Here is a 12,662-nt window from a genome sequence, read left to right on the forward strand (position 1 = left end):
GTAGTCAATGAATTCTTTGACACCGCAAGGGTGATACACAATGATATCATCTTTTCTAAATTCCAAGGCAAATCCTTCCTCTTTAGTGAGACAGACTTCGCAATAACTTGCGAGCTACCACTGAAGGTTTTCACCGACCTCACCTTCTCTTCGGTGGTCATCGACAAGATGCGTCACCACTTCTCTAGCTTTATGATCTCGTTTAACACCTGGGGACCCAAGAGCCTACTTTCAAATGAATTTCAGATTCTGAGTGAGATTCTGGGTAAGTCTGTTCTAGACAAGGAAAAGACTCAATCATACACTCAACAAATCTTCGAGATGATGGTTGCCATCACCGAAGGAAATTTGGTAAACTAGTCCTGGATCATTTTTGATAACCTGAAGGAGATGATCCTATCTAAAAAGGGACAAACCGGCTACGCTTCCCAGCTAAGCGGTTTGTTCATTGATCTTAACACCCATCTTGGTCCAGGTATCACACTTCATCTGAACCAGCTATTGACGAAGGAAATGATCCAAGAACAAATCGACCGATGGAACAAAGCCAAAGCCAAGAAGACTCCAGAAATTGGTCCATCTCACTACTAACTCAAGGATCCACCTGTCCTTTCATAACCGATTAATTTTGTCATCTTATCGGTTATGTAATTTCAATGATCAATATTAAAGTGATAATTTTGTTGTAATATCGGTTAGGTATTGCGGTTAATAAAATCTATATTTCTTTTAAAAATTTCGGTTCAAACTTCCATTATTAAACCAGGCACCTTCTTAGGGAGAAGCTATCGCTTCTTTCATCCATTCAATCGAAAATCAACTAAAACCAAAAAATTTCAAAATCAAAACATTGGGAAAAGACGTCTTCATTCCTCAAAAGTCGTGACTAGTTAAGATAGGTCGAATAGTATACAAGTGTACCTTCTCAATGTGACATATTCTCTTGAAAAGGTAACATATCTTCAAAACATTCAATGTGAAAATATTGACAACACGTAACGGTCAAATATCTTCAAATATTCTCATTAAATGCATTGTAACAGCTCCCCTATTTAAGGAACCACTCCATCATAAATCTAAATCACAAGTCTTCGCCACTCTCTCTAAAAATCTTGTGTATCTCTCAACTCTCAAAGATGAATGCACAACTTAGAAACGCCATAATCATCAACTTTGAATCTGTTCTAGAATCAAGAGCAAGAGACGTCCTCGTCTACCCATTAGTTGAAACCGGGTTGAGGAAATTCCTTGAAGGTTCAGATTGCATCCTCGAAGAGGAAGTTACTAAATTCTTCAACAATGTTGAGGTGAGAGATGATGAAAGCATCACCACCTACATTGACTATGACTTCTATCGGCTCACTGAAGACTCATTCGTAGAGTTCTTCAATCTGCCATCCAAAAGATTTTCGGACTTCCCATCCCTAATCACCTAGACAATTGAGCGTTAGCGCCACATATTCTCTAGCACCGCCAATCCGGTCGAATGTCATGACCTCAAAGACGATCTAGCTCCCCATTTACAAATTTTCCAGGACATCATTCAGCGATCCATCCTGGGACACATGCCGAGCCAACACTACACTCGGCAGTTGTTTGAAATCACGATCGCAATAAATCAATCCACGCCCATCGGCCTCTCTCATCTTCGATAATCTAAAGGCGTTTATTAATGCCCGTAGAAGAAGGATCGGCTTTGCTCCTTAGATTAGCTGATATATTCGCTCCATCATTCCTAGTCTTGGACCAGGAATCCCGGTGAGCCCGGCCAACATTCTAACCGTTGACTCGCTGGAAAGCTGGATTCGGAGAATCGAATTAAGGATCGGTGCAACCGTGGAAGAATGAGATGAGAGAGTGAACAACTCGGACTAAATCCTTGTTCACGTATTTGTATTTTTATGAACAATTTGGTCTTTTTGTTGTACGACCGAATGTATTATCCGTAAAAAGCATGTTTTATTTTAAATCACTTGTTTTTAAAATATTCCGGCTAAATCACTTCGTACAAATACAAAATTTCGGTTCACTCAATAAAATTTCGGTTAACTCCAAAATTCGGTCAACATTTCAAAGTTTCAGTTAAACCCAAAACTTCGGCTAATCTCTAAATTCGGTGCAACTAGAATAATCTGGATCAAATTTAGACTAACCGCCAATATGTCAAACCGCCCATGGTTTACCGCCCTTGGTTTACCGCTCACATTTACCGTTCACATTTACCGCCCACAATTTACCGCCAAACAGTTACTATATTAACTTTTGGAGGGAAATATTGGCGCAATTTTCTAGAAAGACGTGACGGTTCGATTTCATAACCGTCACAAACCGTTTCCTATATAAAGGGATGATGGCTCATTATATTCTTACGCTTACTCTCTCTCTCTTAACTTGTTCTTTCTATTATTGATCCTGAATCCTCTCAATCTCTCTTCAAAGTTTTTCTAATCAAAATGGGACGTGATAGTGCACTATTCGTTTACATCTTGCAGGTCGATTTCAAGGAGATTCAAGAAAAAGGAATCGCCGAAATCAAAAGATGATAGATGCTTTGAAGGATTTTGGGCTGGAAACCTTCTTGAATGGACCATTCACCCTCTATCAAGAGGAAGTTACAGAGTTCTTCGACCATGCTAGTTTAAAGAAGAGGGTGATTTCTTCGATAGTGTGCGGGAAGACCTTCGATCTTTCGGAGGAAACGTTTGTTGCAGCCCTTAATCTTCCCTCGGAAGGGCGCGACGTTTCGACCAATCTACCGGAAGCCGAAGTTGTGGAGGTGCGAAAGATAATATCAAATTCGGATGAACTAGTCGAACACGCCAGGAAGAAGAGCAAGTTAAAATTCGAATTCTGGTGGCTCCTTGATGTTATCTCCAAGTCCCTTCAAGGGAAAGGAGGTAATTTTGATAACCTGACTTGTCCCAAGTTTGAGATGATGGCCAGCATAATTCGAGGGGATAAGGTCGACTGGGTCGGCGTGTTGTTTGAAAACCTATGTGTAATGGTAGCTGGAACGAAAAACTGGTCTCTGGGGTATGCCATGTAGATTGGCAAGATCCTGCAGCATTTTGAGATCCCAATCGGACCAGGTGCTCCTCTCCCCACATCCAAAATCGTAAATTTCGAAAATATTGAAAAGAGCATGCAAATAGCCGAAAAGGTTCCACGGGAAAAAGCGTAAAAGGAAACCGAACCAAAGGCAAAGAAGCCAAAGGCAAATGAAACCGAACCAAAGGCTAAGAAGCCTACGGTCAAGAAAATGGCTAAGAAAAGCAAAAAGCTAGTGGCTGATAGAACGGTGAGTCAGTCAAACGACTCTGAAAACCATCCGACTCGGCCAACCGCACGGCCTCTTCTAATCCTATTCCGGTCAATGTGAAGATTCCTACGGCCAATCTGGGTGGTGAGAAGAACGTAGTCGAACAAGTTCATCCACCAAATCCCGTAGAATCATCGGCAAGCAAAGCCGACAAACCTATATCTTAGTGGGTTTCGATCCATGAGATAATTACCCATATCCGATCTCATATTCCTAAAACTAAGAACTCCCCCATCCAGCTTGTTGGGGTTGCGGTTGAAGAAGTCCATCAGAGGACTTCAGATAAAATTAATGAAGTTGTGGATGTTGTCAATTGGGTCACAAAAACCGAGGTAACGAGCAAACTTCTTGAAACCAGTCAGACAGCTGAAGATGATCGAATATATGATAATGACAAGGCCAAAGAAATGGCCGAAAATGAAGAAGAAATAGAGATGGAAGATCCTTTGGTGCAAGAAGGTAGTCAGTCAGCGAAAAGCACCACCGGTCTGGCTGTTGAAGAAACTCCTTCAACCGACCATGATCAAAATCCACTTCATAAGAAGACGGATAACCATGACACTACACCGGATTCTGAAATTCCGATTTCTCAAAAAGAGGTCGACAACTTTTTAAAACGGATTCTCAAAATGACGGAGGAGCTGGCCGAAGATATGTCCCACTCATTCTACGAATGGTGGAAGATAATAAATGAAGTATAATTCAGGCATATGTTCCCCAACTATTCTGAAAACAAATATTGGCCGAAATGGGTGGCTTTGGAAGACACAGTCTTCGACCTTGCGAAAACAACATCCATTCTGTTGGTCATGGCAAGGGAAAAACTAGTTGAAACAAACGCAAAGTTGAGGGTGCTGACCGACACAATGGAGAAAGCTCAAGGTGAATCGACCGATGTGGAAAAGAAGGTAAAGGAAATCGTGAACATGATTATGAACAATCTTAAATCTGAGATCACGAGGATGGAGGAAGAAATAGTGAGAGATGTTGAAATGTATTATCTGGCTGAAGAATCTGACCATCACAGAGTACAACCGGGTAAATCAATTTTTTATATCGGTCAGTCATCCAGACCGACTGGGGACCAGTTGGTAGAGATTCAACAAAAATCCTCGGAAGAAAAAGACGGACTAACTGCTTCCCCATCAGCCAAATCTCCGGGTAAGACCATTATTCATATTCATTCTGCAAAGACAAATCTGGACAACCAAGACAAACCGGAGATGGCTTTATCGGTACATTCTCCACATCCGGTGCAAAGTCACGAAGTCGTTTCTCTCTCGAACGAAATGAAGGAGCTCATTCAGGATGTTGTCCACAACTCAATGGCTAAATGACAGGCCTCCGTGGAAGCTAGAGCTTCCACAACCGACTCAAATATTGAGAAAGTTGAGTCGAAGGTTGAGTCAACCACCTCTCAAATACTTCAAATAATGCAAGTCATGTCTGCTCAGATTTTGGAGATAGAAAAGTCAAGGTTGTGGCCACCGAAGATCAGTTCTGAAACGATGTAGAAACGGATCAAAAACTTCACGCTGACAAGGAAGAAAAAGACCGGCGGCTAAAGAAATTGAAATGAATGATGCACGTTTAGCCCGAGAAATTCATGAAGAAGAGGAGGCCAATTGTCAAGTAGCCGAAAAAAGAGATGCCGAAGCGGCTCAAATACCTCAACAAAACGAACAGCCAATTGCCATGATGACAAGGGAACGGACAAATAAATGAAAAAGAAAGCAAATAAATGAAGTAATAACTCGGGCGGGATAGAGTACCCCTCGAACGGTTGCAAATCCTGCAGACGGTCTAACTGTTCCACTTGCCGACGACGAAGAGGAGGATGATGCTCCTCTAAATCCAAGGAAATGCAAAGACAGAACAATACCGACTCCTTCTATCCCCTCAAACACTCAGCCGAATCAAGGCACACATGCCGAAACTATTGCAAATTTCATGCGGAGTGGAAGAACTCCACCTTCCGGGGCTCATACTCGACCGACAAGATCGGAAGGCGACTTCTTCAACTTCGATCGAACCGCTCCGAGATCACCCTTCTTAGCCGGTTGGGAATTCGACGCGGAAAGAAGGGAGAGAGAGGCGAAGGAGGCGAAAGAAAAAGAACAGGGGAAAACCAAACTCTTGAACTTCTAACTTGCTTTTCACTTTTATGCTTTTAAAACTTATATTCTATTACTTAATATATTTTTGAATTTACGGTCTAAATTTATATTCTCAAACCTATGATATTTTTGAACCACCCTGGTTAAACTCTTTGTTCATCATACTGGTTTTGATACTTTTCGGCTAAAAGCATCAAAATGAGAGAAATTGATAAGATATTTTAAAAATAGATTTTCTAAAAACCGGTCAAATAAATTTAAGTTCTTTGAAACCGGCCAACAATCACAAATTTTGAATATTTATTCTAAATAACCAAAAATGGAGAAATTGTTAAAAAAAATCAAGATAGTTAATTTATTAAAAGAGAATTAACTATCCAAAGAACTTAATCAATTCTTAACTATATGTGCAGGAACATCATCAACCAGATCGGCCAAACCGAAATCCTAAATTGATCAACCAGACCGGCCAAACCGAAATGTCAAAATTAACACATCCTCTCGGAGAAACCGAATCGGCTCAATCACATCCGCAGTAACCCGGATCGGCTTAACTTTAGGCCCGGCTAGAGTTGCAAACCTATAATGTCCGGCTGACTCAATGTATTAAAGATCTTAAAGCCAACATGAAGATTATTCAAAGCTATGGATAATCTGAAGATGACGTAATAAATATTCCTTGGGAATATGAAGAAGAAGGATCTGAAATAAGGCATGCGGCAATCTAATGATTACAGATTTTATCAAAGTCCACAAGCAACATTCACGGTACAAGCGGCCGCTTAATACATCGTTACCATGTGTACAAAAGGAAAAGCATGCACGCTACCTACTCTGATCGGCATGGCTCCATGTGACCAATCAACTCAAGAAAGAGAAATATGACCGTTGTCATATTTCCCATATAAAAGGAAGCCAAAGCATTGAAGAAAATAATCTGATAAAAAAAACATACGGAATTTATATAGTTCTCTTGATCAAAGTGAAATAGTTGTAAACATTAAACATTCCGTTGTAAAAGTGTATTACATCACTGTATGAGTGTTGTAAAGTGAACGACGAGCAATAAATAAGACTCGATCGTATTGTGTTGTGTGTTGTTGAATATTCCATTAGTGAATAACCTTCTCACTATTTGAAAAGAAGGGGTGACGTAAGAGAGTTTGCTCCGAACATCCATAAAATTATGTCTTGTGTTCTTCATTATTTCCGGCTATACTATCAACCGAACCGAATCACTAACTATTCCAACCAAACCGAACCATCATTTTATCAACCCAACCGACTTTACCTTAGTCCAACCGATTTCTCTATACTACCTTCTTTAACTGAACCGTGTGTGTTGCTTTAGGTTGAAACATACATTTTTGCCCTTGAACTCGGTTCAAGAGTCTGTGACAACCTGCGTAGTGTTAAGAACGGTTCTAATCTCTAACAGGATTAGTGTCAATTGGTGTGTGTTGTTATAAGCGATTCTTTTAGTCGGACCCCGGCCCCCTATCGGCGATCCCGATCCTAACAAATACTTTATTAAATTTAAAATTTAAATTTATAAAATAAAAAAAAAATAACTTTTAATATTTTACTTAATAAATTAACTAATTTGTATTTTTGAAAATTGTCCATGTTATGATAATAATATATTTAAATAGAACGACAAAACAAAATATGAGAAAATAAAAATAAAATATCACAAAAACATAGAATTAATACAAAATGTTACCTAATAGATTATGAATTTAATAAGTACTTGAGAAAACATTGAACTCCTGGGGTCCGACTTTACGGAAGGAATTTTAGAAATTATATAACATGTTATAAATGATATAATTAAAAATTCAACTATTTCTCATCAATAAAAAAATAATCTGAATATAACTCAAATGTGTAAATATATTGTATTAGCTGTTTCAACTCAATTTTTACTAAATATTACTCTAACTGATAACCATAACCAATTAACTAATTGAATATTAAAAAGAGATGAGTAGTGAGTTTTAAATAAAATATAAATAAAAATAAAAACTCCAAATTAACTAATTGAATATTAAAAAGAGATGAGTAGTGAGTTTTAAATAAAATAAAAATAAAAATAAAAATAAAAACTCTAACATAAAACTATTTTTGAGTTGAACTTTGGGTAAGAGCTTTTCTATATAAAAAGATTAATCAAACTATTATTATAATATTTTGAATGTAATATTATAGTAATTTATTAAAAAAATATCCAAAATAAATTAATATATTTTTCGATCATGGTTTCCTGATTTCACCACTTGTTTCACTCAATGGTTGCCGAGTTGAGCTTTGTCTCGTGTCGGATTGACTGCTGAAAGAAGAGAGAGAAAGAATTGATAAATGGAGTGAAGGAAGGGGGAATGTTTTTTTTGAGCTTTTGTCTGACAAATACCAAAAACGAAATCGGCAAAAAGCAAAATCAGCTGTTAATCTGCACTAAAGAGGGAGAAAATGGGTGCGGAGAATTCCTCAAAAATCAATCCCGAGCCTGATTTTGACGGTGATGCGGTCGACTCTCGAATCCTATTGAATGTCTACGACCTCACTCCGATGAACCAATACGCTGTTTGCTTCGGCTTTGGAATCTTCCATTCCGGCATCGAAGGTATATCGATCGCATTTCTAACTTCAACCTCTATTTTAGATCCACATCTCAAATCTGGATCTTTCTTTCTATTGTGGTGTGGTTCAGGTCTTGTTCTTTTGATCTGATTTTTTTAATGGGTGTTATCTGTCTTCTGTTCTTTCATGATCCTGAATTTTAGACTACTTTGAAAGATGTATATGGGTATGTTAATATCGTGCCAATAAACATACAGTTAGTAATCAAATCTCGATTCTCATTGAAAAGACATGAGATTGAAGTAGGATGTTACATATTCTTGTTACAATAGAGGGTAAAAAGTGAGATTGAAAAATTGTAGAGAGGAAATGATAATACATATGAAAAGTTGGACTATTTTGTTAATACATTTTCTCATCTCCTAACTTGATTGTACAGTGTATTGCTTCATAGAATTAAATCTCTCCAAAAGTGAGATCTGAAAAAAGGGTAGAGTTGAAGATACATATGAAAAAATCTTCATCCTCCCAAGTAGACACAATGCAACATAAATGAGATGAAACAAAACTGTTTCATTTCATAAAATCTTCAATAAAAAAAGATTTCACTCTAACCTGGTTCATCAGGAAATCTGTAGGAAATGATAATACATTTGAAAAATCCTCACCCCTCCCAAGTAGATGCAATGCAATGTAGATGACATGAAAAAAAAAATATCATTTCAAGATTTGAACCCTCTCTAATCTCCCATTTCAAGATTTTTGTACTCATTACTACCAACTATGAACCAGAACTATCCTCTAGAGAGGCAGTTATTTGGCTTCTATCTGGCGCATCGTTGATGATACATGAAATGAATTCTATAAACGCGTCGAATTATCTGTTTTTATTTTATTTTTTGCAGTTCATGGAAAGGAATATGGATTTGGAGCACATGATTTCCCTATTAGTGGAGTATTTGAAGTGGAACCGAGGTGTTGTCCTGGCTTTAGCTATAGATGTTCGATTCCCATTGGTTGTATAAACATGTCCCCTCCAGAATTCCGAGAATTCATCGAGAGGGTGGCTTCTGAGTATCATGGTGATACCTATCATCTTATCTACAAGAATTGCAACCATTTTACCAATGACATGTCGACAAGACTCTTAGGCAAAGGGATCCCTGGTTGGGTTAATCGGCTTGCGAAGCTAGGTATGTGAGCTTCTTGAGCTTTCTATTTGTTGCTTTCTTTCCCTTTTTTAGTAATTTATCATCATCATTAATATATGACATTTAATTTGGTTGGTCTTAGTAAAGATCCTACTCATTAGTCAAAGCTGACTCAACTGCTAACGCAGCCAGGATGATGAACCCCCCTGAGGATTCGAAAGATAAAAGAAGATAGAAACACAATGAAGAGTGAATTCATATTTTTTTTCAAAGGACAAAACCCCATTTCATTAATCCATTTTTTTTTGTTTTGTGCACAAAATAATGGTGAAAACCCCATTTAAAAATCACTACAGTGGTTATTAATTACAATCCAATGCAGCCCACAACAATCATCCGTCAAAACAAGAGACTGCAAATCATGACGTATAAAGCATAAGTGAATTCATTCAAAAATAATAAACACTAAAGAACTTTTGAAGGCGATTAACTGCTCAGGTCCCATCCATCCATAGTAGTTCAAGTGGTAAGAGTAAATATTAGACTTAGGTCTCAAATTCGGTTTTACTGAAATCACCTTTGATTGAAATGGGTGAGTTTGTGTTAGCCTCCTTCAGGGAAAAGACCATGGTCTTAAAACCCCCCCCCCCCCCCCCCCCCCCCCCCCTTCAATCCTAGCAATCTGTTTGAGTATCAGATTTATAGTGACGACTTTGAGAGGCTGAGTTGTCAACTTTGAGACACATTTTCTTTAATCTATACAAGAATTGGAATTATAACATTTTAGATTGAAAATTTATTTCATTTGATTTCAGGTTCTTTATGCAGTTGTCTGCTACCTGAAAGTCTTCAAGTAACTACGGTTAAACAACTGCATGAATATCATGCATGTGGAGGTTGGTAGTTTTACATTAATAATGGCCTATGAGAGCTTGATTTGTTTTCACCATCATTTCATTTACAATTTGTTTTGGTAAATTTGAAACTTCACAGAAGAAGATGGTTCAGACGTTATGTCTAATACGAGTAACCTAACAGAATTTGACGATGCAAATCATGACAAACACCTTCTTTCGCCTTCTGTTGGCGTCTCAGAAGTGAGTTTTATTAAAGAATCCCAGAGGTGATCTAAACTGCTAAATTCCTAGCAGAAACTCATGGTTAGTGCCTTTACCTTTTTTTAAGTTGTCTTTACCTTTTGCTAATTTTGCCTACTTGTTAAAAGAAATCAAAGGAGGTCATGACTGGCTTCCAGCTGAGCTCCACGTCACCTCCTGTAGTTTAAGGTCTTGTTTGATGTTGATTATTTAAATTCAATCCAAATAAACTAATATCCTAACATCAATCATTTCTTTCATCAAATGATTCAAATCATCATTTAAATATTAAATAGTTTTGGTCAATTTACCCAATAATCCATTTTTTCTTTAAATTCATGGTTAGTTAGCTGCCTTACCTGTTTTGGAAATTCTACCTATTTCAAATTAATCAAAGGAGGTTATGAAGTGGCTGCCAGCTTAGCACCACATCACTTCCTGTTGTCAAATGCCTTGTTTGATGTGTATAATTTGAATTGAATCCAAATAAACTATACCATCATAAATTATTATTATTTTTTATCAAATCATCAATTATATACTTTATTGCTCTTCCTTTATTCTTTATATAACATTTTAAATATTAGATACTAAGGCTATTTTGATTATAAACTAAATAATCCATTTTTTTCATTAAACTCATGATTAGTTTTTGAAAAATCTACCTACTTGTTAAAAGAAATCAAAGGAATCATGACATGGAAGCCAACTCAGCGCCACATCACCTCCTAAAGTCAAAGGCTTTGTGTGATGTGGATTATTTGAATTAAATCCAAACAAACTATTATCCCATTCATCACTTTTTCTTCATCAAATCATCCATATACTAAAACACCCTTTCTTTATTCTTTATAACTTTTTAAAAAATATTTTGATAATCTGACCAAACTAATCCACTTTTACATCGACAAGCTCAAAATCGTCACCTCTTTTGATTTCTTTAACAATACTCTTTGCAAAACTTGACACTTGTTCAAGTTTTCTTGTTTATGTGCGAATACTTTCGATTTGTTAATTTAGTTGGGAATTTTAATAGCTGAAATTTTCTTAGGTTGAAAACTAGGGGTGGTTCTTTATTATCATGTTTGAAAATGTGCTTTCTCCATTTTTCTTGATCTGATATGTCTGAAAATACATTTTCCCAGACCTTGCTGCGATTTTTTTGCTTCCTTCCAATAAAGCGGTCGAAAAGTTAAAAAAAAAGTCTCCTGGGCGAGCGAACAGGCGATGACTTGCTGATTTTGTAACCACAAGGTTTTCCATGTCTTGATCACTGGTTTCCTCTATCTATAGAGAACCATTCTCCACCTGTTTCAAATGTGGCTCTAAATTCTTTGACTTTGGTTCTATCTATATATTTGTTCTGTTTGTTGTTGTAAACCCATTATAGTATATATTTATATAATAATAATATCTCGAACTTCATTCTTTGTTCAGAAGACTTTCTGTTTCTAAATCCAGATTTATGAACTTGTGTCACACTCACTAGTTTAGATGCATCTCGTTTTTAAATGTGATCTCATCTTTTGAATCCACACCTTAATGAAAAATGTAACAAAAATATCAAAGCTTTTGATTATTTTCTTTTTTGTCTACTATAGGTTTTAGTAATACAAGTCTCTTCACTTGTGAAAATAGACAACCAACAAAACAAACCCAAAAAAGGGACATGAGAAATTCCTTTGGTTATTTTATTTTATTATTGTTAGAGAACGCTAATTCGGAGTGCGAATAATCTTCGCATTTTAAAAAGATTGAGAATATCCCACTGGTAATTTTTTTTTTTTTTTTTTAGCGTTTTGCTTCTCTTTTAAGTCTTGTAGTCACTAAAGAATTTAAAATGGTGTCAAACCAAACTTGCAGATGTAACTTTTGTTTCTCATTATATGATCTTGTGAAAAGAAAAAGCTTTCAATTTTTTAACATGATACTGAATTTAATTTTGTTAGGTGGTAGTTATTTTCTATAAAAAGTATATTTCCAATATTTGATGAAAATAATCATCTTTTAAATCCTATTTTCCTTTTATGATTCTTGTCCTGTCAAACAAGAGTGAATTAATTTCCTCCAATTTTCACTCCATTATTTGGATGTTTTTCATGAAAACAGGACTAGTTAACTTATGATTTTGTTGTCATGAAATATTTTTCAACTTAATTAAACATCACTGACTTTTTAAATAATCCACAATTTTTGTACATTTTGTTTACATTTTATTGATTCTAAAAAAAAATAGTTCAGATGACTTCATTTTAGTAGAATGAATTTAGAATATTTGACATCATGTTCAATTCTGGTTCTTTAAATAATTTTTATATAGCAAACAAATTTTTTTATAAACAAATAAAATTAATCAAAATTTTAAAATAATTGAATACCTTTTATTTTATTTTTTATA

At 36.2% G+C, this 12,662-nt stretch overlaps 1 protein-coding gene across 1 annotated transcript; it reads left to right on the forward strand.

Moving 5' to 3' along the window:
• Positions 1-7,726: 7,726 nt before the first annotated feature.
• Positions 7,727-11,700, forward strand: LOC124911713 (deSI-like protein At4g17486). Its single transcript, XM_047452223.1, has 5 exons — positions 7,727-8,059; positions 8,922-9,209; positions 9,983-10,063; positions 10,161-10,327; positions 11,410-11,700. The coding sequence occupies exons 1-4, from the start codon at positions 7,906-7,908 to the stop codon at positions 10,292-10,294; spliced, it is 657 nt and encodes a 218-aa protein (XP_047308179.1). The 5' UTR covers positions 7,727-7,905; the 3' UTR covers positions 10,295-10,327; positions 11,410-11,700.
• The last annotated feature ends 962 nt before the right edge of the window (positions 11,701-12,662 follow it).

The sequence above is a fragment of the Impatiens glandulifera genome, chromosome 8, assembly GCF_907164915.1.
Source record: "Impatiens glandulifera chromosome 8, dImpGla2.1, whole genome shotgun sequence".
Classification (NCBI taxonomy): domain Eukaryota; kingdom Viridiplantae; phylum Streptophyta; class Magnoliopsida; order Ericales; family Balsaminaceae; genus Impatiens; species Impatiens glandulifera.

Excerpts from the sequence above, each read along its gene's own strand:
- LOC124911713 (XM_047452223.1), top strand. The coding sequence starts at position 7,906 with ATGGGTGCGGAGAATTCCTCAAAAATCAATCCCGAGCCTGATTTTGAC. Across the intron at positions 8,060-8,921 it reads CTTCCATTCCGGCATCGAAG|TTCATGGAAAGGAATATGGA; the intron begins GTATATCGATCG and ends TATTTTTTGCAG. Across the intron at positions 10,064-10,160 it reads TGAATATCATGCATGTGGAG|AAGAAGATGGTTCAGACGTT; the intron begins GTTGGTAGTTTT and ends GAAACTTCACAG.